Source organism: Anomaloglossus baeobatrachus, chromosome 9 (assembly GCF_048569485.1).
Source record: "Anomaloglossus baeobatrachus isolate aAnoBae1 chromosome 9, aAnoBae1.hap1, whole genome shotgun sequence".
In the NCBI taxonomy this organism is placed as follows: Eukaryota; Metazoa; Chordata; class Amphibia; order Anura; family Aromobatidae; genus Anomaloglossus; species Anomaloglossus baeobatrachus.
In genome coordinates, this window is record NC_134361.1 from 124,852,876 (window position 1) to 124,880,602 (window position 27,727).

General features: G+C 44.6%; 1 protein-coding gene across 2 annotated transcripts in view; it reads left to right on the forward strand.

Annotated features, from left to right (window-relative positions):
* The window catches only part of LOC142251310 (uncharacterized), a 136,532-nt gene that overhangs the window by 91,415 nt on the left and 17,390 nt on the right, over positions 1 to 27,727 (forward strand). The window contains exons 7-9 of one of the 2 annotated variants that reach the window (XM_075323992.1): positions 667 to 736; positions 1,316 to 1,356; positions 11,723 to 12,721. In XM_075323992.1, the coding sequence (XP_075180107.1) occupies positions 667 to 736; positions 1,316 to 1,326 (81 nt within the window). In that variant the 3' untranslated portion in view covers positions 1,327 to 1,356; positions 11,723 to 12,721. Of the gene's footprint in view, positions 1 to 666; positions 737 to 1,315; positions 1,357 to 11,722; positions 12,722 to 27,727 lie in introns of those variants that run through there. The other variant, XM_075323993.1, reaches the window with a different exon arrangement.

The following is a 27,727-nucleotide window of genomic DNA, read 5'->3' on the forward strand; positions in this document are numbered from 1 at the left end:
GTCTTGAAAATGTTATCCTCAGTATAGCTTTATAAGTTGATATATATGATTGGCTCTCAGAGCACTCTCTCCCTGTGTCCTAAATCGTCCTCAGCAGGCCACGCCCCCCATTTAGTAATATTTTGTGACTTATCTCTCAGATTTATGGGCATAACATTTCAAATTTTGAAAATTGTGCAATTTTCTAACTTTTTGCCAAATTTTATGAAATTTTTGAAAAATGAATGCAAAAAAAATCATCCTAAATTTACCACTTTCATGAAGGACAATGTTACAAAAAACAATCTCCGATTCGCTAGGATCCGTTGAAGCGTTCCAAGGTTATAACCTCCATAAAGGGACACTGGTCAGAATTGCGTAAAATGGCGAGGTCAGTAAGGTCAAAATAGGCTGGGAGGTGAAGGGGTTAATCTTTGCGAAGGACATATGAATCAAGCCGCATACAAGGTTATCCTGGAAAAACAGTTGCTTGCTTCTGTTCAGGCAATGTTCCCCAACTCTGAGGACTGTTTTTTCCAGTAGGACAATGCGCCATGTCACACAGCTAGATCAATGAATGTGTGGATGAAGGACCAGCACATCAAAACCTTGTCATGGCCTATGTATAATTAAGATAAATGGTGTAACGCTATTAATATGTAAATTTGTCTATTTTCATTTACTTAGATATGTAAATGCTGTGATATAAGGTATCGCCAAATTCTACAAGAGAACGAAGACCTTAAGAAACGCTTAGGTGAGAATGTCCTATAGTTTTTAAGTCACTTTGAATTAATAAAGTAGGGAAAGTCTTAAATGGTGAAATTGCACAAATCTGCCATTTTTCTGCTGTACTTTTTTGGGGGTGATATGTGCCATATCTGACAGACTTGACACCTCTACGAAAATGAGGTTAAATAATCGCTGCCATTTCAACAAACACAGCACGTACTGAATTCCTCATTTAATAATGTAGCTAAAATCTATATGCAAAACGAGATGGACTGAGGGATCAGATTACAGCTGCCTAGTGAAATCTATGGAGAGGGGAGGGGAGGAGTGATGGAGGCAGAAACAGTCCTACTTTCTAGTAAGAGTTTTATCTCACCCAATGAAGTACTGTCCCTGCTCAGTACTGCTGTGTAATTTCCTTCTATGTCGCTGTTGCTAATGAACAGACATGGATTTGACACTCCCTCTAAGGGACCTGATAGCCACCTGCTAGATCAAGGTCAGGTGAAATTTATTTTTCACCAATTTTCCCCTGAAGAATGAGGTATGTTGGAAGATTGGAAATATTCTAAAATTATTTTTTTTTTTTTGTTTTTTTTTTCAGACATAATATAAATTGTGAACGTACACCTTCATTCAGCAATGGTAAGCGGACAAGTCTTCTAACCTATAAAATGTGCTTTTCTTGTGCCAACATTTCGGGGTGATTTTTCATTTTCTACCCAATTAACCCCTCCAAGGTTGACCAATTTAGGGCCTGTTGGACAAAGGTGTGTTGTGTGTGGGTTTTTTTTTTTCTCTTCAGGATTCCACTTTGAGGACTTGTGTGCACGCTGCTTTTTTTGCTGCTTTTTTGGTGCTGTTTGTGGTCCTAAACTGCATGTATGACCTTCCCTAGCAAAAAGTCAATCCGAAAGTCTGTGCGCACACTGCTGTTTTTTTTTTTTTTGCCTGCAGTTTTGGTTGTAGAAAAAAAGCAGCATGTCACTACTGCTCTGCATTTTTCCCTGCGTTTTGTCATTGACAATGGTAAAAAAAAAAAAAAATTGCTGGAGCAAAAATGCGTGCATTTTTTTTTTTTTTCCGGCCAGAGGGTGCGTCTTTTTGCTGGAGAAACTAAACTGCAGTGTGCACACATAAAATTTATGGCACATTGCCTATAAGGCTGTCATTCTATGAATCTTAAAAAGGATTTTTGCAGGATGTGTTGTATTCACAAGTGGCATTTAGGTCTTTAGAACTCATTAATCATAGTTTTAAGCTTGGAGAAAAACAGCAATTTTACTTTTTTTTTTTTTTTTTTAACGTCATTCACTGTGTTGAAGTCTTCATTCTGTGGGTCAGTATGGTTGTGGAGATACCAAATTTAAAGGGTTCATGTTTAATTACTTTTGTGCATTAACCCTGTAACGAACGCTGCTTTACTGTAGTCATTAAAGGGAACCAATCGCCAGGATTTTCCTATATAACCTAAAGCCAGTGTTATACTAACACTATCAGGCTGATTCTATACAAACCTGTAGTGGTCAGCTCGGATGTTTAGGTTTTGAAAGCCAAGATAGTTTTATAAAATTGGCAGCTTCTTGAGTGACAGCAGCTGAGGATCAGTTATCTGGGGGGGTAGTCCTAGTTATCCCGTTTCCCAGAGGTGTATCTAGGCTTTCTGGCACCCAGCGCAAGACTTCAGTTTGGCCCCCACCCCCCTTCATGTGACCAATCATTCATATGTGATTTGCACGCTCAGTCACGTGATGACGAGCTGCTATTAATAATTTCATTCTCTTAATGTTCAAAGAGAAACATGAAGAAAAGCCAGTTGTCACATGCAAGCATGAACATTACATATGAGTGGAGTGGCCAAATGATGACTGCTGGAACCAGACACAGAGCTGAATCCTGACAGGGAGCATATTACACGCTGTTATGATTGGGCTACAGTGCTTAATTTTATGAGTAATGGGGTTGTCCAGGTTTGAGATGAAAATCTGCAGTTACTATGTGACTGCATACTTCTGAATTCTTACAGTGTGCACACTGCCCGCTGTTAGGATTCTCTGGTGTTGATGGTCAGAGTGGGAGGTCATGAAACTGCAAGTATGTGATTTACATATTTGGTCACGTGCTGACTAGACATGCGTGGTCTCGCTCAAAATGGATTGAGTGAGGCTGGACACGTCAAATCAAATGTGGCCAGAAATATAAAAATCTCATACTTGCGCTCAAATGACCGTCCACTATTGCCACTGGCACCGGAGAATCCCAAACGTGTGCAGAGTATGCATAGTGAGAATTCAGAAGCTTGCAGTCACCTAGAGTCACTGCAGAATTTCATCTCAAACTTAGACAAGCCCTTTACTTATACAATTAAGCAGTGTATCCCAATTCTAAGTAAAGTGGTTGTCCAATCTTACAATTTCTGAATTGTTACTTGTGTACGGGATCAAAGCTAATAACAGCACCAGAACCAGCAGAGGTACTGAAATACATATTTGTAACACCCAACAGTACAGAAACACAGCATCACAACCACCAGCAGTACAGAAATTCCTCATCAGAACCCAGCACTTAAGAAATTCATCCATGTAACCCCATCAGTACAGAAACACAGCATCAAAACCCTCATTAGTACAGAAATACATAATCGGAACCACAAGCAGTGCATGGTACATAAATTGTAATGTCAGGTCCGACCCATACACATTTGTATTCCATGAACAACTTCCAGTACATCCAGGGCTGGCTCCAGGTTTTTGTGGGCGCCGGGCAAAAGTCTGTCGGCCCCATACACACATAGAAATATCACATAGACGTACATACATAGATACACACATAGACACATTAGAGGTATTAATAAGGGGAAGCCAGCAGCAGCCTCACTCACCTCCCCCGCTTATCTGCCATCCAGCGCCTCCTGGGCTTGAGGCTGTGCTGCGCTTATTGGTGGCCATGGCTAACAGACATGGCCGCACACAGTGCACACTGACACTGCTATATACATCACAGGAGAGACTGGATCTGTATGTGCCCCCATAGCTGTATGTCTCCAGAGGAGGGCATACAGCTCTGAAGTAGCATACAGCACTGGGTGGGGGGGACATACAGCTCTTGGTGTACAGCACTGGGGTGGGGGAGATACAGCTCTGGGGGGTATACAGCTGTGGGGTAGTATATTGCACTGGGGTGGGGGGGACATACAGCTCTGGGGGTATAGCGCACTGGAGTGGGGAGACACTCTTCTGGGGGGTATACAGCACTGGTGTCAGGGGACAGACAGTTCAGGGGGTATACAGCACTAGGGTGAGGGTATACAGCACTGGGGTGGTGGGTACAAACAGTTCTGGGGGTATACAGCACTGGGCTGCATGGGACAGATAGTACTGGTGGTATACAGCTCTGGGGTGCGTGGGACAGATGGTACTGGGGGTATACAGCTCGGGTACGTGGGACAGAGATGGTACAGGGTGTATACAGCTCTGGGGTGCGTGGGACAGATGGTACTGGGGGTATACAGCTCGGGTACGTGGGACAGAGATGGTACAGGGTGTATACAGCTCTGGGGTACGTGGGACAGATGGTACAGGGGGTATACCGCTCTGGGGTACGTGGGACAGATGGTACAGGGGTATACAGCTCTGGGGTACGTGGGACAGATGGTACAGGGGGTTTACAGCTCTGGGGTGCGTGGGGAAGATGGTACAGGGGGTATACAGCTCTGGGGTGCGTGGGGAAGATGGTACAGAGGGTATACCGCTCTGGGGTGCGTGGGGAAGATGGTACTGGGGTATACAGCTCTGGGGTGCGTGGGGCAGATAGTACTGGGGATATACAGCACAGGGGTGGGGAGGATGACATACAGCTTGGCGGTATGTTGATGCTTCGGCTCCTCTCTGGGTTAAGCCTAGAATGTATGGGCTCCTTCCATGTTAGTGGGCATGACCAGCTTCATTACAAATTCTCATACCTGGAAGGAGCCTGTACATTCTAGCATCTACCTTCATCTGTTTTTGGGGAGCGCACAGTGCATGCTAGCTCTGCCCACAGACATACTTATACCCTGCACGCAGCAGTGAAAGCTCCGTGCAAGTGAGAACAGCCAGCAAATCAGGAAAGTGCGGGCTGATGGCAGGAGCGCTGCATTACCCGGAACTCAGCCTGGGGACCGCAGCATACATCACCACCCTTGATGACAGCCCGGACCTGATGCCGGACATGGCCGTCGGGGAGACTCGGAGTGCTGCATCAGTCGGCAGAACAGCGCCCCCCCCTGACACTGCGCCCGGGGCAGATGCCCCGCCAGTCCCCCCTAGATACGCCTCTGCCCTCTCCCTCTTAGAATTAGCATAAGTATTATACAATCGATTTAACTTTTCACTAGGAGGACCTGTGAGGTCATACCCATTTGACCAGAAGGGGTGGTCACATGCTAATGAATGTGCAGCGCAGAGGATGATCTCGCCTCTCCGCTGCCATCACCGCCCGATGCTGGGTTTTGGCTCAGTGCTTATGAGCTCGAAGTTTGGGCAATGCATACTACTTCAGTTTGAAGTCAGGACGCGTACATCCGGCTTATAGTGCACCTGACCGGAACTTCGGGGTCATGTGCACTGAGCCGAAATCCAGTGTTTGGTGGAGGGGTGAGTGAGATCATCCTCTGACACTATGTACGCCTTAGCATGCTCCAAACGGGCGTGCTAACTTGCTAATGGGGTTGACTAGCAAGGGAAGAGACGCCCTTGGGACTAGTCCCCGCGCTCATTAGCATATGATAAAAGATCTCAAGAAATACTTTTTCTAAAGATCCCTTTATCTATGCTAGTGTATACAGGGACAGATAGTCAGGGATTAGCAATATGCACCCAGAACTGCTCGTGGTTCTGGGTGCATATTGCACCTGACAGGTTCCATTTAACAAAAATGGTAGGGACTACACTTACACACATTAAGTATGGCAGATACAAGTCTTGGGAAACTACGTTCAGCATCCAACCACAACTGTTATGATTCAGGGACCGAGGAGGATCAAAAAATGCGGAATCCCAAAAAGGTAACGGTGGCTGGAAACTTAATGGACTGCAGACCTAATCCTGACACACAACTAGAAGTAGCCGTGGGGCGTGCCTATGATGACCTGGACGCCTTGACAAAGCCAGAGAACTAAATCTCAGAGATATAAGAAAGCTAATCTGCCTCGGAGCAGTCCCCAAAGATAGATAGCCCCCCACATGTAAAGGCTATGGTGATATAGAAAAACACAATACAAAGCCAGGCAAGACAGATTTCAGCAAAGGTGAGGCCCAAACTATCTTCATAGGAAATGATAAAAAAAAGAGCAACTGTCTGCAGCTGTAAAAACCCAAATATATACTATCACTTCTGATATGGAAAAATCCTGAGTTCACACAACCTCTCCCCTACTGTATCAGCACTCTGATGTTACTGGGATCCAAAAGCACTAATACAGATGAGGGACTGAATTAATACTAAGCATGACAAACAATACCTTGCAGAATCATGGCGCTAAGTATACAAACACTCCCAGCAGGGAATGATCCCATTCCACCAAGAACTCCACACAGACAAAATAGGAATCAAGCCTTAGTATTAAAGCAGAAAAAAAAACAACAAGAAAGTGGAACACAAACAGCAGAGGTACAAAGACCACTTATCCGAGAGGAGTTCTGGTAGTGAGCACAGCTGGTTACAGAATGTCCTTAACACACAGGAGACATTGACCACCGGCAAGTAACAAGAGAAAACTACTCAGCCCAATCTGACCCTGATTGCCAGTCCTCCACAGGTGTGTGGCTTTCACTCCACACATTAACTGCACTGACCACAAGAGGGAGCCCCAAACTGGAAAACGTATTCACAACACGCAACGTCCTTGGCTTGTGGCTGCCCTCTGTCCTTCCCAATCCATAGCTGTTGGTGGAGCAATGTGCCATTTTATTGCAACTCTGTGCTACTTCCTGTGATCAGAACGGAGCAGTTAAAAAAAAAAAACTCTGGCTGTAGCGCTCTGATCAGAGATTACCGGTGAGTGAATGGTGACGGTGGTGATTTTTCACCGATAAGAACAGGTCAGTGGTTGAAGTCACCGCTTAAGCTCTGTTTCGTGAACCGCCTTCACAGCTCACCAGTAATTACTGTGATCAGCCAGTAGTGATAGGACTGCTCCACTCCCTTCGCTGAAAGTACAGATGACCATGGTCCGTGTTGGGGAGGCGCAAACTAGCGTACCCCTCAAACACATCTTATGTTAAACTGCTGTTTGTTAAAACTGCAATTAAAAACAAAAATTGTAATGTAAAAGCCAAATTTTATTCCAAACAGATCATGGAGCACATAAAACAACCCAATGAAAGCAGTTTAAGACCTAAAAAAATATTTGTTAAAGGGAATCGGTCACCAGATTTGGGGCCTCTAAGCTGCTGCCGCCACCAGTGGACTCTTATATACAGCATTCTAACATGTGTAGAAAGTAAAAATCACTTTAATACGCACCTAACTGGCGGTGCGGTGCAGACCGGTCGGATGGGCATCTCCATTCTCCGGGTCCAACACCTCCTTTTTCGGCCATCTTTGTCGTCCTTCTGAAGCCTGGGTTCATGACTTTTCCTATGTCATCCATACTAACTGGCATTGAAATCCCGCACAGGTGCACTACAATACTTTGATCTGCCCTGCTCAGGGCAGATCAAAGTGCGCCTGTGTGGGACCTCAATGCCGGCTAGTGTGCATGACTACAATTTCTCCTCACTATACTATTCCTTGCTTAGGGCAAATAACCTGCAGTAAGCAGCATGCACTTTGATTTTATGTACAGAAATTGTTCGTTCAATATAAGGCACAAAAGTGACCCAAGACTTGCATATATTGTGGCCAGTCGCCACTTCACTCCCGCTGCCCCAACACATGTTTCGGAAGTTACTTCCTCAGGAGGCATCAAATTATCCTCGTCCTTATTAAAAACACCTAACAGCATGTTTAACAATAATGTTCCAGTTTTGTTACTCCAGACTTTTTCCCCTGGCTTTAAAGTCCATACTTGGAGAAAGGGAATTTTATTGTTAGAAAACAGAAGGATAATAAGGATCAGGGTACCCTTTCACCTTTCAAAACTCTATATGCGGCCATAACTAGGTAAATACTATTTAAGACCACTAGTCGAGACGTTGCCCTCCTATGTCAGAGACACCATGGACATCTTGAAACAGGTGGATGGATTACATCTCGATCCTTGTGCACTTTTGGTAACTGCCGACGTGGAGTCTTTGTACACATGCATTGACCATCTGGACGGAGTGAGGGCAGTTGACTTTTTTCTAAGGATGAGTAATATGGACGTGGCACTATGTGATCTGGTTTTGGAGCTGTTGCGGTTTCTTAACCCATAACTTTTTTACCTTTTTAGGGATAAATTTTATTTACAGCAGCGGGGGACCGCGATGGGGGCGGCGTGTGCGCCATCATATGCATGCCTGTTCCTAGGTTACTGGGAGCGGGAGGTATTCCGGGGTGGCGCCCACGCCTCCTCCCTCGTTTCAGGATGGTTCCGCTACATAGATGATCTACTCATTGTGTGGCATGGGACCATCCCAGAGCTGCAGGACTTTATGTCCGATCTTAACCGCAACAACTTTAATATCAGACTGACATATAAGTACAATCGATCATCCGTCGATTTCCTGGATATTCGACTCTTAGTCCAGGAGAATGGTAGGATTGAGACGGATGTCCATCGGAAGGAGACGTCTATCAACTCACTCCTTCACGCATCTTCGGTACACCTAACTTCTACCATCAGGGCGGTCCCTAGGGGCCAATTTTTGAGGATGCGACGCATTTGTTCCACTGACCCGTTCTTTGAACAACAGGCATCGGATTTAAGAAGAAGGTTTTTGGAAAGGGGGTATAGTAAGCGTTCTATTAATGATGGTTATAAGCGGGCCAAGAAATGCCAACGCAGTGATCTTTTGAACCCCAACACTAAGGGAAGAGGGGAAGAAGTAAATTCACCAGTTCGTTTTATTTCCACATTTAACCATCAGTGGAATAAGATGCGGACAATTTTATCACGTCACTGGTCCATCCTTACTACTGAACCCTCTTTGGCCCTGTCTTTGCCGTCTGAACCTCTAATGACGGCCCGCAGGGGTAAAAATCTTCGAGATCTACTTGTGCGGAGTCACTACGTGGCAAGGCAGCCCAGCATTCCCGGGGCAGGTAAACCTCGGCTGGGCTGCTTTCCATGTGGTGACTGTATGGGATGTAAGAATATCATCCGTGCTGCCACCTTCATGTCAAAACAGCTGAAAAAAAAAAAAAAGTCTTTAAATTTGCCTTATATTACATGATATCCCATGGCCCAAGAACCACCAACACCAAAGTAAGTTACACATAGAAAAACTTTAATTGGTTGGGTCAAGCATATAAATATTACATGGGATATAAAAATTGTGACAAGTAAGAAGGTTAAATGACATATAAGAGCGAATAAAGAACCCCATGTGGGGCTGCATGGATCAAATTAGGTGCACACAAAAAGGTGTACTCCCAGCAGGGCCAGTGTAGGTGCCTTTTACAAAACGCAGGTTCACCTAATCAAGAACTCTAGGCACATTACAGATAAATGAACAGGAATATATTCCCAGCAAAGCCAGTGTATGTGCCTATACAAAAGATAAATTCAGTCAGTGACAGAATAACACTTTAGTAAATGACAATAAGCATGTTACCCACACACATCATCCGATGAACAGGGATATGTTCCCAGCAAGGTCAGTGTAAATGCCATTGCAATAAACAGGTTCACAGTGGGTGATAGAGTAACATTCAAGTATATGAACATAGGCACATTGCCCAGGCATCTAGTCCAATGGACAGGGATATATTCCCAGCAGGGCCAGTGTACGTGCCTATATCATAAACAGGTTCACAGCAAATGACAGGGTAACACTTTAGTTAATGACAATAGGCACATTACACAAACACATGGTCCAACGGACTGGGAAGTATTCCCAGCAAAACCAATGTAAGTGCCTTTCCAAGTTCACAGTAATGACAGGATAACACTTAGTACATAATCATCGGCACATTACCCAAACACATAGCCCGGTGGATATTCCACCAATTATAGCACTCACATGCAGTCACACAAGGGGAAAAAAGTCCCAATACGTATTTCGTGGTGACTTCCTCAGGGGACCATGGACAAAAGGAGGGAAATGGTTGCATTTATACACTAGTGTATATTAGATCATTTGCAGCACCTGTCGCGGCTACAGAGCACTAAGGCACGCTGAGCAGGCGTGGGCGGCTACTCCAGCGTCACCTGGGCCAGGGAAAACCCCTTTGATGACGTCAATATTACCCAGGGGAAGCTTCAAGGAGAGCCACACACACTGCACATGTGCAGAGCCGCAAACAGGAAGTGAAGCTGCAAATGCCATGTCTACTCCTGGCAAAAAGGGCAAATCGCATTGGGAATCATACAAAGTGCATAGCACTATAGAGGGATAAGAATACATATAATTACATCATAATTACATCCAGTACTGTATACATAGAGAGTAAGGACATTATTCATGCATATAACAACATATTAAACAGTAAGACGCAGTCCAGTGAACAATCTCATTTAGACGATCAGGATATACTGTATTCCTTCCCAGCTCATTCTCCAATGCAGGCAGACCTCCAGGTTAGTGACACAGAGAAATATTGCACCAAGAGCACAAACGTAGACAACTGTAGAAAAGAGGACACACAAAGAATCCAGTTAAAAAAATATATATAAAAACCATTATGTACAAAGCAGATTCAATCACAGGGGATCTGCAACCAAAAAAATATTGCCCGTAATGGGGTATATGTCAACCGCAGACGAGACCTACTGGATTATAAATAGGAACTAAAGGTCTGCCTCTCATTCAATCCTCGAGGGGCCACTGTGTCGAGGAGAAATATCCAACGACATTCAACCCGTGCCAACACCTTATGAATATTACCACCCCTCAATCCAAGGTGTACACGGTCAATCCCCCTCACCTTTAAAGCTTGAGGGGTCAGACCCGTGATGCACCCTAAAATGGCGGGGGATGGTCTTCAGTAAATCAACATCCTCAGGTTTCGCTTTTTTAGCCGCGATGATGTCCCTAGTATGCTCCCTCGTCCGGACCCGCAATTCACGACTAGTGAGTCCGACATATATTAAGTCGCAAGCGCACGTAGCGTAATAAATTACGCCCGTGCTACTGCACGAAATATATTGCCGGATCTCGAATGTTTTGGAGCCGTCCGAGGAGGCAAAGCATTCCCGGGGCAGGTAAACCTCGGCTGGGCTGCTTTCCATGTGGTGACTGTATGGGATGTAAGAATATCATCCGTGCTGCCACCTTCATGTCATCAGATGGCAAACGGGAGTTCAAGATCAACAAATACATTTCTTGTAAATCAACATATGTCATCTACTATGCCACATGTGCATGTGGATTAATTTATGTGGGTCTGACATCACGGGAGCTACGTGTTCGCACTCGCGAACATGTGAGGGACATTGTGGCAGCACGCGATGTGGAGGACATAACCACTCTGAAAACTCTTCCCCGACATTTTCTCAGGTTCCACGATTGCAATCCAAAATGTCTTAAGATCAGAGGTATTGACTGCATACACGGAGGTATCCGTGGAGGTGACCTGCAACGGCGCCTTGCACAAATGGAATGCAGATGGATTGTGCTCATGGGATCTGTTGCCCCTAATGGCCTCAACGAGAGGCTCTCCTTTGCCCCCTTTTTATAATGTGATGTCCTGTCTTGGTCACCACCATTCTTTCATTCTCTCAATTTTTCATTTATTTATTGTTTTATCTATTTTTTTATTTTTCTATCCATGTCTTTAACATCTTGGTGTGTTGTACCATATTGTTAATTGACAATAATATTTGCTCTTCTTTTCCACATTTTTTACTAATGTGTGTGTTTTCTTTTTTCTTTCTTCTTGTTTTTAGTGCTGTGGTTATCGGTTACTGGATTTTTTTCTTCCACGTTACATATCATATGTGTACCTGACTATGGATTATGAATATTATGTCATGGGATCATGGATGAGCATCAGCCCGACACCTGATATTTTTTGTAAATGTTGTTTGTACTTCCCTCTGGATATCTAATGATATATGCTATGCTTGCACATTTCTATGCATTTACATATGTGTTCTTTTCGTATTAAGATACGGCTGATGTTGTCTATGCTCCCTGTTATTGACTTTTCCAACATGGTCTTGGTCTGCATTTCCTTTGGATGCGACCTTCCCACGATGGTCTTTGTGGAATTGCATTCAAACGCTGGTGACACAGTGCGCACGCGCGCTCGACCTGCGTTGCCTGGTGACTGCTGATGCCTCCACTGAGTGACTGGCCGGATGTGACGTCTGAAGGGGTTTTTCCCTCCCGGACCTTGTCACTGGAGTGCTGACGCAGTTTCCGGGCGACCCATTCGGGCCGACTGCGCATGCGCCATTACGTGTGTCGCCATCGCGTGAATTCTGATCAGCTGTTTTGTATGTATTTATACCCTGGGAAACACACCACCTATTGCGACCCCCAGTGAAGAAGCCCTCGCGAAACGCGTTGGGATCCGTGGAGCTGCACTTCCCTCTGCTGATTCGGTTATTATGGGTATGTGTCCTTGTTTATTGTTCTGACCTGCAAACCTATATGGATCTTGTCACGTGCTAGGGGTTTACTTTCTCCCCGGCGTTATCTTAGTTAGGCGTAGTGCTTGTGTGCTGGGCACTTATTTTGTGCCCAGTATTCATGCACAGGGCTGCACCTTATTTTGGTCCATACGGTAATTATTGCAGGCTTTGAGCCATTTTCTGAATTATTACCTGGTGACACAGGTTCCCAGCCACTACTTGATGCATTATTTGTACATTTTCAGCAGTGGTATGCAGCTCCTTGCTTTTTGTATCCCCTCCAGCACTCTATTTTTGAACCTCTTTTAACCTATGTGTTTTTATACAATTGACTAATAAACTTGTATATTTATTTGCATTAAGGTAGTGTCAGTGATTCCCTTCTTTTTGGTTTTTTGATACTTATGGAGTCTCTACCAGGGATTTATTATCTTTGCTATCCTATATAGGGGTTATGGTGATCGGTGGTGATCACCAAAAATTTCCCCCGTATGTTCAGATGTTGTTTATATCTATCATGGAACACAGATCAGAAGGTGGGTGTTAGATATTTCTACATTTAATTTGAAAATAACTTTTAGAAATTCACAGCAATAAATCTCAAGAGCTGGAAGAGCCTTTTCTTTTATATAGACCTCTAGAAAGTGAGCAGATAATTCTGGGAGAGGAATGTTGTCCCATTCTTGTCTAATGTAAGATTCAGACTACCCAACAGTCCTGGGTCATCTTTGCGGGAATTTTTCATTTCATAATGTACCAAATGTTTTCTATTGGTGAAAGGTCTGGACTGCCGGCGGCTGGTTCACCACCTGAACTCTTCTTTTGTGTAGCCATGCTGTTGTGATGGATGCAGTATGTGGCTTAGCATTGATTTGCTGAAATTTACACGGCCTTGCCTGAATTAGATGTCTAGCAGATGGTCGCATGTGGTGTTCTAAATACTCTATATAATGCTCAGCATAGATGTAGGAACTGTACGCTGATAACAAGCTGGATGGACCTTTTCCTCTGGAATGTGTATGCAGCGTCTATGCTTCCATAAAGAATTTCTCTTGATATTGTGTCTTGTAGATGGTGAGAAGTCTTTTGCATTATGGAACAATTTCAGAAAAATGTTCAACATAAAGTTGCTGTTCAGATTGGTGAACCTCTGACCATCGCTGTATAAGAAAACCTATCCGAGAGGCAGTCTCTCCAGATACAAATAACTGACTCTTGTTAACCATTAGAGATGAGCAAACCTGAGGTTCGGGTTTGGAAACAGACTTCCAAAAAAAGCAAACCACTCAAGCGAGCAGCGCTGTGCTTGGGTCTGATGCTCAGCCATGTGCAGTGTCTGAACGGCTTGAATTGAGGGTAAAATCTGCATGATCTGAAGTAGTGTGCACAACAAAGTTTAAAAAAAAAAAAAAAAAACCCCACCCTCTTTTGGAAGCGTTCTGCTTATGGCTGGCTTCATGTGGGCAGAGACACAAACTGCTGAATTAATTATTGACTTCCATTGAGGTTCGGTTCATGTCAGGATCAGAAACAGCCTTATCAAGGGTTCGAATATGCCCTGCGAACCGAAGCTCCAAAGGCTCGCTCATCTCTATTAACCATGTCCCAACCTTTATGATGTGTTGCTGCCATGAATTTCTAAATACAGTTAATTTTTCAAATTAAATAGACAATGTATATTGCATTTTTGTTTTCTTTGCATTTTACAGTTTCCCAATTTTTTGGGAATTGGGATTGTGCATGTCCCTGGGAAAGGTGAATGGCAAGCTTAACCCCTTCAGCCCAAAGCCTATTTTGACCCTAAAGACCAGGCCATTTTTTGCAATTTTGACCAGTGTCACTTTGAGGTTATAACTCTGGAACGCTTCAACGGATCCCGGTGATTCTGAGATTGCTTTTTTTTTTCGTGACCTATTGGGCTTCAAGTTAGTGGTAAATTTAGGCCGATATTTTTTGCGTTTCTTTGTGAAAAAAACGGAAATTTCGTGAAAATTTTGTAATTTTCAAACTTTGAATTTTTATGCTCTAAAATTAACGAGACATGACACAAAATAATTAACATTTCCCACATGTCTACTTTTACCTTAGAACAATTTTGGGGAAAAAAAAAAAATTAAGGAAGTTATAGGGGTTCAAAGTTTATGAGCAATTGCTCATTTTTACAACAAAATTTACAAAGCCACTTTTTTTTTTTAGGGACCACATCACATTTGAAGCGATTTTGAAAGGTCTACATGACACAACACCCAAAAGTGACACCATTCCGAAAACTGCACCCCTCAGGCTACTCAAAACCACATTCATGAAGGTTATTAACCCTTCTGGTGCTTCACAGTAACTAAAGCAATGTGGAAGGAAAAAATGAACATTTTACTTTTTGCAACAAAAATGTTAATTTAGCCTCAAATATTGCATTTCACAAGGGTAGCAGGATTAAATGAACCCCCAAAATTTGTTGGCCAATTTCTTCTGAGCACGTAGATACCTCATATGTGGCGAAAATCCACTGTTTGGGCGCACGGCAGGACTCGGAAGGGAAGGAGCGTTATTTGACTTTTTGAACAGAAAATTAGCTGGAGTCGTTAGCCGCACCATGTTGCGTTTGGAGACCCCCTGAGGTGCCGAAACAGTGGAGCTCCCCCACATGTGACCCCATTTTGGAAACTAGACCCCCATGGCATAGAAAAAAAAAGAGCGCACGCACGAATGTTCTGCAAAAAAAAGGGGGTGGGATGGAAAAAAAGTCCTGTCCAAAGTCGAGTACGACTGCAGGACGATTGCTGACCAGGTACCTAATTGTTCAAGTTTTTTTTTTTTTTATTTGGGGTGCACAAAAAAGCAAAAACTAGAGCAACAATTACGTACCTGATCAGCCAATCACGTAGCTGATCAGCACTTCGGCAAGCAGGTGGGGGAGGAGGTGGGGAGAAGGAGTAGGAGATGCGATTGGGGATAGTTAGAAAAGAGCCACGAAAAATACTTACAGGATGGATCAGAACAGCGGCAGATGGGGGGCGGCAGATGGGGGGGGTGGGGGGAAGCGGCATATAAAGGGAGAATCTGTGATTGTGAGACGGAGGCGGCTGGGATAGGGTGGAGGCGGCTGGGATGGGAGAGGGCGCAGTGGATGCAGGAGCGGCAGAAGATGGGGGGGGATGGGAGGGAAGGGGAGTGGGAGGTGAGATTGGGGATAGTTACCTTACAGCAGAGGTTCCCAACTCCAGTCCTCAAGGCACACCAACAGTGCATGTTTTCAGGATTTCTTTAGCATTGCATGGGTGTTGGATTCAGCACCTTTGCAGGTGATTAAATTATCACCTGTGCAATACTAAGGAAATCCTGAAAACATGCACTGTTGGTGTGCCTTGAGGACTGGAGTTGGGAACCTCTGCCTTACAGGATGGATCTAGGCAGCAGGATCACAGGAGATGGAGGCTGCAGATCGGGGAGGGTGAGAGGTGAGAGGTGGGAGAGGGAGCGCAGTGCAGGTCACAGGGGAGACAGGTGAGCAGAGCACACATCACGGGGGTGAGAGGGGAGGGAGCACACATCACGGGGGTGAGAGGGGAGGGAGCACACATCACGGGGGTGAGAGGGGAGGGAGCACACATCACGGGGGTGAGAGGGGAGGGAGCACACATCACGGGGGTGAGAGGGGAGGGAGCACACATCACGGGGGTGAGAGGGGAGGGAGCACACATCACGGGGGTGAGAGGGGAGGGAGCACACATCACGGGGGTGAGAGGGGAGGGAGCACACATCACGGGGGTGAGAGGGGAGGGAGCACACATCACGGGGGTGAGAGGGGAGGGAGCACACATCACGGGGGTGAGAGGGGAGGGAGCACACATCACGGGGGTGAGAGGGGAGGGAGCACACATCACGGGGGTGAGAGGGGAGGGAGCACACATCACGGGGGTGAGAGGGGAGGGAGCACACATCACGGGGGTGAGAGGGGAGGGAGCACACATCACATCACGGGGGTGAGAGGGGAGGGAGCACACATCACATCACGGGGGTGAGAGGGGAGGGAGCACACATCACGGGGGTGAGAGGGGAGGGAGCACACATCACGGGGGTAAGAGGGGAGGGAGCACACATCACGGGGGTGAGAGGGGAGGGAGCACACATCACGGGGGTGAGAGGGGAGGGAGCACACATCACGGGGGTGAGAGGGGAGGGAGCACACATCACGGGGGTGAGAGGGGAGGGAGCACACATCACGGGGGTGAGAGGGGAGGGAGCACACATCACGGGGGTGAGAGGGGAGGGAGCACACATCACGGGGGTGAGAGGGGAGGGAGCACACATCACGGGGGTGAGAGGGGAGGGAGCACACATCACGGGGGTGAGAGGGGAGGGAGCACACATCACGGGGGTGAGAGGGGAGGGAGCACACATCACGGGGGTGAGAGGGGAGGGAGCACACATCACGGGGGTGAGAGGGGAGGGAGCACACATCACGGGGGTGAGAGGGGAGGGAGCACACATCACGGGGGTGAGAGGGGAGGGAGCACACATCACGGGGGTGAGAGGGGAGGGAGCACACATCACGGGGGTGAGAGGGGAGGGAGCACACATCACGGGGGTGAGAGGGGAGGGAGCACACATCACGGGGGTGAGAGGGGAGGGAGCACACATCACGGGGGTGAGAGGGGAGGGAGCACACATCACGGGGGTGAGAGGGGAGGGAGCACACATCACGGGGGTGAGAGGGGAGGGAGCACACATCACGGGGGTGACAGGGGAGGGAGCACACATCACGGGGGTGACAGGGGAGGGAGCACACATCACGGGGGTGACAGGGGAGGGAGCACACATCACGGGGGTGACAGGGGAGGGAGCACACATCACTAGGTGGAGGGGGCGCGCAGCGCATAACGGAGGGGAGGGGGAGGGGCCAGGCAGCAGATCGGGGAGAGCGGTGACACTGTGGCAGACGGAGGAGGGCAGCGGCGGATCGGGAGGGCAGTGGGGGTGCGGGCAGCAGATAACGAGGGGTGGGGGTGTGGGCAGCAGATTGGGGAGACAGGTGGCAGATCGCGGAGGGCAGCGGATCGGGGCGCTTTTCGGCAGTTTCATACAGTGCAATGGCAGCGTGGCAACTTCCGGGTCCCATGCTCCGGTCACATAACAGCATGGGACCGGAGCTTGTCGCCCTGCCATTGCACTGTATACACTCACTGTGCTGGTGTGCTGCAGGGACGACAAGTGACTGTGACGGGGGTGGTCACCGGCAACAGGTCTATGGTGATTGGAGAGATCGGTCACAATCCCGATCTCTCCAATCAGAGCTGCTGGAACTGGGGGAGGGTGATCCAGTGAGGTCACCAAGCTCCAGCCATTGGCCAGTGCTTCAGCTGCACTGGTCATGGCTGGATTTCAATGTTTCAGTCATATTAAATGGCTGGAACATTACAGTGGCTGTGATTGGTTGAGCGGCGTTCGTCAGCCAATCACAGCTTCCGTATGTCCGGGGAGGAGGCACCACCCCTCCTGAGGTCAGGTACAGGTCCCCTCCTCCCCGAATCTGCAGTTTATGTTAACCAATCGCAGTCACCAGAGGCTCCGGTGCCGCGATTACGCCATGACTGAAAGATCCGTCCATGGTCTTGAAGGGGTTAAAGAAGTTATCCACTACCCTGACTCATTTACATTTTTTTGTACTATTATGCACCACTAAATGGATCCATACTCTTATTGTAATATCAACCTTTTATCATGCAGAGAGCATCACTTGGTGTCTGCAGCTGAGATGTTTACATCGATCTTTTCTCCTCCCCAGGCTTACTGTGCTCTTACTAAAAGTTCCATAATGCATTGCACTAGCCTGTAAGCCAGCACTTAGCACGCCCCCTTCATCCTCCACTCAAACTCTTCCCTCCGCCCTCACTCTAATGTTCACCCTCACCAACTGTATGTTGCCATGTTAAATCCTGACAAAGATATTGCGAGATACCAAGTGTCAGTGGTCCAGGGTAGGTACAGTCCATGTGGCAATTGCCAGATGACCAGTACAGCCCTGTCACTGTTAATTTCGGTGCTTTTCAGCTGTCCACCTCAGTGAGTGGATTACCTAAACCATTTGCTTTTGAAATACAGATCACTTCACTAGCTAAGGTGTCAGACCCTGCTGTTACTGCTGACTGAAGCTGTCAGCTCTGCTTGCATGAGGCAGTGAGTCAGACTAAGGCTGTGCCCACGAGACCATGTACCCGTGGATTTTTGCTGTGGAAAACCCGCGATTTATCTGGATATTCTAGATAAATCCGCAGGGTCTAGCAGGTACACACTCCCCATGTTACCCTATGGGATTTGGGGAGTGCTGTATCAATGCTGCGGTATGTGTGGCTGTGGAAAATGCTGCGGATTTTCCGCAACCGCACGTAACAATGTCAATTATTCATGCGGAAATATGTGGAATTTCCGCTCCTTCACTATGGAGATACAGGGCAGGAATTCTGCACGAAATCAGCATGGTTTCCGCAGGTTTACCACAACAACTCTGCAGATATACCGCAGCAATGGATAGCTGCGGATTCCGGGGAGCAGCTGTGGTAAACCTGTGGAAAAATCCACCGGTACATTGTCCCGTGGGCACATAGCCCTATTGTATCTTGAGGAGCCATGATCAGGAAGCAGTAGCCCAGTTACCACTTCTTTCATTTGGTCTGATTTCTTTCCCAGGAAAGGAAGTAACAGATGAGTAAGAATCTGCATAACTATCCAGTACTATGTGATCCCTTTTGAGATGCGCTCAGACACATCCACTAAAAGTATAAGCTATGTATCTGCTATAAATATAAGCTATGATATATGGTAAGTAGGGGGGTAAGTAGTGGGAAAACTCCTTTAACCAAAAACCTTCCAAAAAACCGATACCACAAACAGCAACTGAAGAACCTAATAACATAGGAGAAGATGTTAGAGGATAAGTTGGGAGGGTACAAACTACAGCCCCCTCCGGTCTAATGCCTTCTCTGGTCACCACTCCATGCTACAAAAAAGCCTCAAATACCCCTTACCAATAGTTTTTTTTTTTTTTTTTAAAACAAAATACAAAAATAAACATAATTTGGCATCACTGTATTTTGTAAAAAGTCTGGTCTTTAAAAATAAAAATGTAATCAACCCTATGAAAATTTCAATCAACAAAAATGGAAACATTTTTATTTTTTGGGGGGGTCCTCTGGTGTTCTTTATTAAAAAAAAGGCAATAAGCGCTCAAAGCATCATACACATACTGTATATGATGCTAAATTAAGAGTATATAAGCCTCCTCCCACAATTCAGAAAGAAAAGCCCTCACTTATGTTGCTCTGTAGATAGAAACAAGTATATAATACTGGACTCAAAAAAAAGTCAACACAAACTATATGTATGTATGTATGTATGTATGTATGTATATGTGTGTATATATATATATATATATGTATGTATGTATGTATGTATGTATGTATGTGTGTGTATATATATATCTATCGTATACCGTATTTTTCGCTTTATAACACGCACTTTTGTTCCCCCAAATTTTGGGGGAAAGTAGGGGGTGCGTCTTATAATCCGAATATACGGGAGGGGGGTGTGTGTGTGTATGTTTGTATGTATATGTGTATATATATGTATGTGTGTATATATGTATGTGTATATTATAAAATATATATATACACACACAGAACACAGAGTCCAGTGGAGGTGCGGGCAGCTCTGGAGCAGTGCTCGGGGCAGGAAAAGCTGGGAGCAGCAGCGTTTGATCTCCCGCTCATATAATATGCACAGCCGCTGTCCATCAGAAGCGTGGTGCTGAAACTGCATCGCGCTGATGGGCTGGGGGAGCTGCACATATTATATCTGCCTGTGCTTACCTTTGATCGCACAGGATCCCCCCTCCCCCTGTGTTAGCTATAGCCTCCCGTGCTGCTGCCCATAGTAAAATAATAAACTCTTTACTCACCTCCTCCAGCGTGTCTGCCCGGTTTCCCTCCTGCTGCTGTGATCTTGCAGGCAGAGATATCTCTCTGCTGTCCCGATCACATGACCTGCACTAGAACCAGGAAGTAGGAAGTGCAGGAGACACTGGAGGAGCTCAACCCCGAGGAGGGAGACAAAAGACAAGACAGTGCTGCAGAAGGTAAGGAAAGAGTTTATTTTACTAAAAGCAGCAACATGGGGGCGATATGTAACAGAGGGTGATGTCTGCCTGCCCCAGGGGGCCTGTCTGCCTGCCCCAGGGGGCCTGTCTGCCTGCCCCAGGGGGCCTGTCTGCCTGCCCCAGGGGGCCTGTCTGCCTGCCCCAGGGGGCCTGTCTGCCTGCCCCAGGGGGCCTGTCTGCCTGCCCCAGGGGGCCTGTCTGCCTGCCCCAGGGGGCCTGTCTGCCTGCCCCAGGGGAAATGTGGAATCACTGGGGGACGTATTCAATATAAGGTGGCCATATGCAGATTAAGGGGGCTAATTTTAGGATGAGGGGGCTATGAGGGACTTATACCCTATATTATTTGTTAGACGGACACTGGCATTATAAGACTGACCCCATTTATTAAAAAATTCTCTCTTCCTTCACCAAATTTGGGGGTGCGTCTTATAATCAGGTGCGTCTTATAAAGCGGAAAAATACGGTATATATAATCTTATTATATATCTCATTATTTATTATAATATTTATATTATAATTATTTATAAATATTATATTTATATTATATATATTTATATATATTATATTTATATTATAATATCATATATAAATATATATTATATTATAAATATATAATATATATATATATATATATATATATATATAGACACACACACACACACACACACACATATTATATATATATATATATATATATATATATATATATATATATATATATATATATATATATATATATATATATATATATATATATATATATATATATATATATATATATATATATATATATATATATATATATATATATATATAATATATATATATAATATATATATATATAAATAATTTATATTATATTTTAATATATTATCCCCAGCCCAATTGATACCATATAAAACTGACACTTCTATGCTGCAGAGCATGAGACTTCTTACAGTATTTGACCAGCAATCCAAGTGAATAGTCATTTTCCATAGTGGGATTGTTTGTGAAAAGAAAATATATGGTATCACTAAAAATATTAACTTGTACTGCAGAATACAAGCCATCACTCGATTGATGACATAAAGATGAAAAAGTTACAGCTGCCAGAATACAGAAATGCAAAATCAAATTATATTTTATAAAATACTGTTTACTGTGCAAAAGTAGCAAAGTGATATTTTTTTTTTTTTTGTGAAAAAAAATAAATCTGTAATTGTACTATCCTGAAGAATACAACTGGTTTACGTTGCACTTTATACTCCACAGTTAAGTGTATAAAACAAAATCCTGAATTGCTGGGTCTTGTTCATTGTGATCTTAAAATATTATATATCAATATAAATAGCAAGACATCCTGCAAAAACAAATAATCATATTGCTCTGACAAATAACCGGTAGCTAGAAGTGTGACAGCAAAAAAAAATCTATTTTTGCTAAACTAGCAAAACATTCAAGTGGAATTACTGTTATTGTGAACAGTCAAGTTGAAGATGAAATAATCTTATAGGCATAGGTAAGGCTAATTTCACACATCAGTTTTCTGTATTCAGGCACAGTCCTTGTTTTTTTTTTTTTTTTTTCCCCAGCTCCAACGGAACTGGAAAAAAAATGTGAAAAATCGGATCCGGTTTTTAACGGATCCGTTATGCCGGATGCGTAAAAAAACTGATCCGTTGGATCAGTTTTGCATCCGTTTTCCATCAGTTTCGTCCGTTTTTTTTTTGTTTGTTTTTTTTTTGACTGATCCGGTTTTTTAACACAAAACAAACAATTAACACATTCCGTTCTTTGGCTAATGGAAAAATACGGTATAAATAACCTGGTTTGAAGCATATTTGACAGATTGAAGAGAGAGGCAAACAGAAAACATGGAAGGTGTTCTGGAAAATATCACAAAGATATCGGCTGACTTCGCATTTGAGGCCAATCGGTTGGGTGTCATAGTCCGCGAAAAGGAGCGACAGCGTCTGAGGCGTCAGCGCCATCGTCTATTTTGGATTCATCCAGTGACTGCCCAGAGAATGACCCGTGGTTTTTTTTCCACACTGTACATGGAGCTTCGTGGAAACCCTGAAAAGTTTTCAAAGTATGTACGGATGGTAGTGGAGAATTTTGACATCCTAGTTGCAGACCAGATACGGAAGACTGATACCTACTGCCGGTACTCAATATCACCTGAGGAGCGTTTGCTGGTTACGCTTAGGTAAGCCTTTTCTGTATAAATTGTTTATCCTCCTGTTAACTTGACTTTTAACTGTAATGTGGTTGCTGGTATTTTTTTTTTATTAATTCTTGTATTTCCTTTACAGATTCCTTGCAACAGGAGAGTCGCTGTAGTCACTCCATTACCAGTTTAGACTCTGTATTTCTACCATCTCTGGAATCATCAGACAGACTTGCCGAGCCTTGTGGGATTGTCTCAAGGAGGAATTCACCCCACAGCCCACCAGGGACAGATGGCTGGACATTGCCGAAAAATACAACAACATATGTCAGTTTCCCAATTGCCTGGGTGCAGTTGACGGAAAGCATATAAGAATTGTTAAACCTGCATCTTCTGGGTCGGAGTACTACAACTACAAAGTTTTTTTTCAATGTCCTCATGGCAATAACTGATGCTGAGTACAAATTTATTGCAGTGGACATTGGTGCTTATGGCAGGTCAAATGACTCTCTCAGGTCTTTAAAATTTCTCCTATGGGGCGGCAATTATATGGTAACACTTTTTTGATTTTCCTACTGAAAGACCACTTCCTGGAACATGTGATCCACCAATGCCGTTTGTTTTTGTGGCAGACGAAGCCTTTCAACGATCACCACATCTTCTAAAGCCATATGCAAGCCGTGGCTTGACGCAAACCCAAAAAATATATAATTATCGATTATCCAGAGCAAGAAGAATGGTGGAATGCTCGTTTGGGATCCTGACAAGCAAATGGCGAGTGTTAACTGCGATCAACCTAAACATTGAAACTGTTGATGAGGTAGTAAAAGCCTGTGTGGTACTACATAATTTTATTTTTATCAAATGAACAAATCTCCATGGATGATATGAATGTGGAATCAACCTCTTTGTCTGATTACACTAATCCTGATTTTAGAAGTAGTGTTGCCAGTTCAAGAATCCGTGACAAATATGCAGAATATTTTGTGTCCCCAGAAGGTAGAGTTGATAGACAAAACTACAGATCATTTGATCTTGCCAATGTCTACTATGTATGTAGTTTTAATAAAAAAAAAATTTACCTTTTGAAAGATTTCTGTACCTTGTTAAACTTGTTAAATTTCAAATTTTTGTACCTTTTAACATTTTCTAATTATTGCACCTTATTACAGGTTCAAAGTATTGTACCTTTTATGTTGTGTATTATACCTTATTACCATCCAAACTTTAAAATTCTGATTACAAAAAAACCCCGAACAAATTAAATCATTTCAACAAAAATGTTCTATTTTTTTTTTTTTATTACATATAATTTTTTTTATAAGTTTGTATAGCTTGGGGTTGGGGTGGAGATAGTACTGGAGGGGCTGTCAGATGGGACCACATGCACACTGGGAGTATGGAGGGTGGAAAGTGGTGTTGTTGGTGGTGAAGTAACAGAAGGTGAAGGGGTGGTGGAGAAACCGAGAGGGAAAACAGGAGATGGGATGGGATTTGGTAAGGATTGAGGGGTGGAGTGGAGGGATTGGGAGACAGAAGAGATGGTGGGTGAAGTAGAGGCTTGTATTGGGGTCATGATGGGTGTGGAAGGAGAGTGGTGGTAGGGAGTGGAGGGGCAGATGGGGTTGGGAGCTGGTACGGGGCAGGAGGCTGGTACAGGGCAGGAGGCTGGTACGGGGCTGGAGGGGGGCAGGTGCAGGACGAGGGGTGGGTGGTGGTGGTTGGGAGCAAACCTGCGCCAGAGCATGCTGGGTGGCTTGCATTACATGCATCTGCTGGTCAGGAGACAGCTTTTCCATGCGCTCGAGTACGGCTTGAAAAAAACGATTCGGCGATTTACTTGCATCTAAATGCATCCTGTCCAGAAGCGTGCACAATTCGTACGTATTTTTCTGCATAGTATTCTGCATGAGGCTAAAACCAGCACTCGTTTGTTCTGCTAACAATTTAATGGCGTTCTGGAAGGCTGCATTTAGATGCAAGATCTCGGGCACATAGCTCCTATCCTGACCCCGCTGACGTCCAGAACCCAAAGGTGTTCTACTGAGGGCAGCAGTGTCAGAGGGGTGGGATAGGGGAAAAGCTACCTCGTCACCAGCAGCTTCAGGTAATGAAGTCTCACCAGATGCTCCAGCGCAGGTGGATGGGATCTAGGGACCAGATGTGAGGGAAGGTGCAGGTAGGTGGGGTATGTGCATGTGTTCCCCAGTGGCGGACTCTGGTGGGATCGCTCCAAAAGGGTTCGATGCAGGCTCCCGAGTGCTGCAGACTGTGCTGTTACAAAGAGAAAAAAAATTATTAAATTGCTATTGATTAGCCCTGGCTAAAAGACAAAGGTTAGACATGTAAACAAATGTACTTAGTACATTTACTTACTACATATTAGGGCGGCACGGTGGCTCAGTGGTTAGCACTGCAGTCTTGCAGCGCTGGGGTCCTGGGTTCAAATCCCACCAAGGACACTATCTGCAAGGAGTTTGTATGTTCTCCCCGTGTTTGCGTGGGTTTCCTCCGGGTACTCCGGTTTCCTCCCACACTCCAAAGACATACAGATAGGGAACCTAGATTGTGAGCCCCAATGGGGACAGTGTTGCCAATGTATGTAAAAGCGCTGTGGAATTAATAGCGCTATATAAATGAATAAAATTATTATTATTATTATTATTATTATATTGTGGCCAATATTTTTACCTTCTGCACACCATAGTTGTCCGGAGGAACGACAAAGCTCTAAAGTATCTGTATTTGGATCTGCGTCCTCCGGATCCACTCGGGGCCTGTATCTCTAGATTCAACTCCTTCTTGAAGCGATCCCTCATAGACCGCCACCGCTTTTGAAGTTTGTCACCTGGAAGGTGAAAGCACAAAGTGGTTAGTATACAACACATTAAATCATGCAGCATAACCTACTGAACTGTGAATACTTACGCGCTTTCTTCTGGGCCCAAGAATTGAGGTCCTCCCAATCTTGTACCGCTGCGTGGCATACCTCGTCCCAGAGTCAACAGGTTACGATGGTATCAGCGTGGAGGCGGTCACCCATTTTCCACAGCGACTCCCTCTCTCGAACTTCATCGATGAGGAGGTCGATGTTGATACATCCGGCCTCCTCACCGTCCGATTCGGGAGCACGCTGTGAAGCCTGTTGCCCAAAAAAAAAAAAGAAATTTACACTGAAATGCACAGAAAGTAGAAATTAACCACAAAACCAAATATATTAACTTACACTATGACCTCCGCCACCTTGACGCCGACCCTGGGACTGTCTTAAAGGACCTCTATCGTGAGCCCTAGAAGTGGAAGCCTTTTAGGAGAAAAAAATGATGTGCTTTCATGTGTTGGCTGTGCTGTGATAAGCAATTCCTGTAAAATGAAACTTACAATCTGACCGCCCACTCCGTGGATTTCTCCACCCCTTTCGTCCCCTTCTGGAAGCACCTGTGATGTTCCAGCTACCTGTTAAAGACAAAGTTAATTTTAAGTTTTTTGTTTTTTTTTTTTTACCAAAAACCCGAAAAAAAACAAAAAAAACACCACAGTTTGAGAACATGAGGGAGGGCTCCCAGAAAAAGACATTGTTGGCTGTATTTTTTTGGGGTTTTCCATGCAAATTTCTGCAAGAAATACGATTATACCTATCCTACCGACTGCACACCCGTAAAACCGCACTTTATCATTTAACACTGATTTAGTGTTGTACAAAGTAAAGGAACATCCAAAAACCCACAGGTGCTTGGCTTTTATACACAACCAAAAAATATAAAGTTACCTTGGTTAAATCAGACAACGCATGCAAAGGTTTTGTATAAATTTAATATTTCATTTTATTTTTTTTTCAATTTTTTTCAAAATAAATTAAACAAGGTTGGAGCCAGACAGCTCTTTATTAAAATAAAATTACATTACAGAAATTTAAAACAAGAAAAAAAAAAACAAAACAAAAAAACTTGCCTATTCAGGACGGGACTGCTGGACTGGGGTTGACTGCTGGACCAGACCGCTGAACTGGACCGCAGAACAGGACCTGGAAACAAACAAGACCTGTAATTAGGATGACAGGACCTCAGGACAGGATCTCTGGACATTACTCTGGACAGTACCTCTGGCCTGGACCGCTGGACTGCACAGGAACGCTGGACTGCAACGCTGGACAGAATAGCAGGTAGTGTGGACAATGTTTACTTTAGGGCTTATATATCTTGTGCAAAAAAAAAAAAATGGAGCATGCTCATTTGCAAAACCGGAAGCGGCGGCCGCATCCGGTTTTAACCGCATCGCGCCGGATCCAGCGTCCATATACTTTCATTGTACACCGCCGCATTGCGCCGGATCGTGGTTTGTTTTAAGGGGCCAAAAAACGTTACATGAAACGTTCCATCCGGCCGCCGCATTAATTTTGCCGGATCCGGGAAAAAACTGATGCAACGCAAAGCCATCGGGCACAATCCGTTAACACTGCAAATCAATGAGGATAAAACTGATGCGGTACCGGATCCGTTTTACCCGTTTTTTTCCGGATTGTGCCTGATAGGAAAAAACCTGATGTGTGAAAGTAGCCTAAAGCTGACACATATTCCTTTTTATTAGGCAAAAACTTTTTTTTTAATCTTTCACATTTTTAAAGTAACAAAAAAGGAAAATGGGCTGATGCAAAAGTTTGGCCACCCTACATGGTTAGTACCTAGTAGCTCCCTCTTTTGGCAGATATCGGTTTGTAAATGCTTTTTGTAACCAGCCGATTTTAGTTTTTCAAATCTATTTATTTATTTATTTATTTATTTATTTTTTTTTGTCATCCATTCTTCCTTGGTAGTGATGGAGGAAACCGAACTGTAAGGTTCTTGTACCGAGTACAGTGTTTGTGCACACTGTCCCGAACACAAGTTTTCCTGGGAAGCTCGTGTTATAGTTCCGGTCCAGTTTGGGTCCAGGGGCTGTAAAAATAAAAATCACATTAGTAAAAATACATTATGATTTATACTTCTGGTCCTTCGACGCGTCCCACAGACCT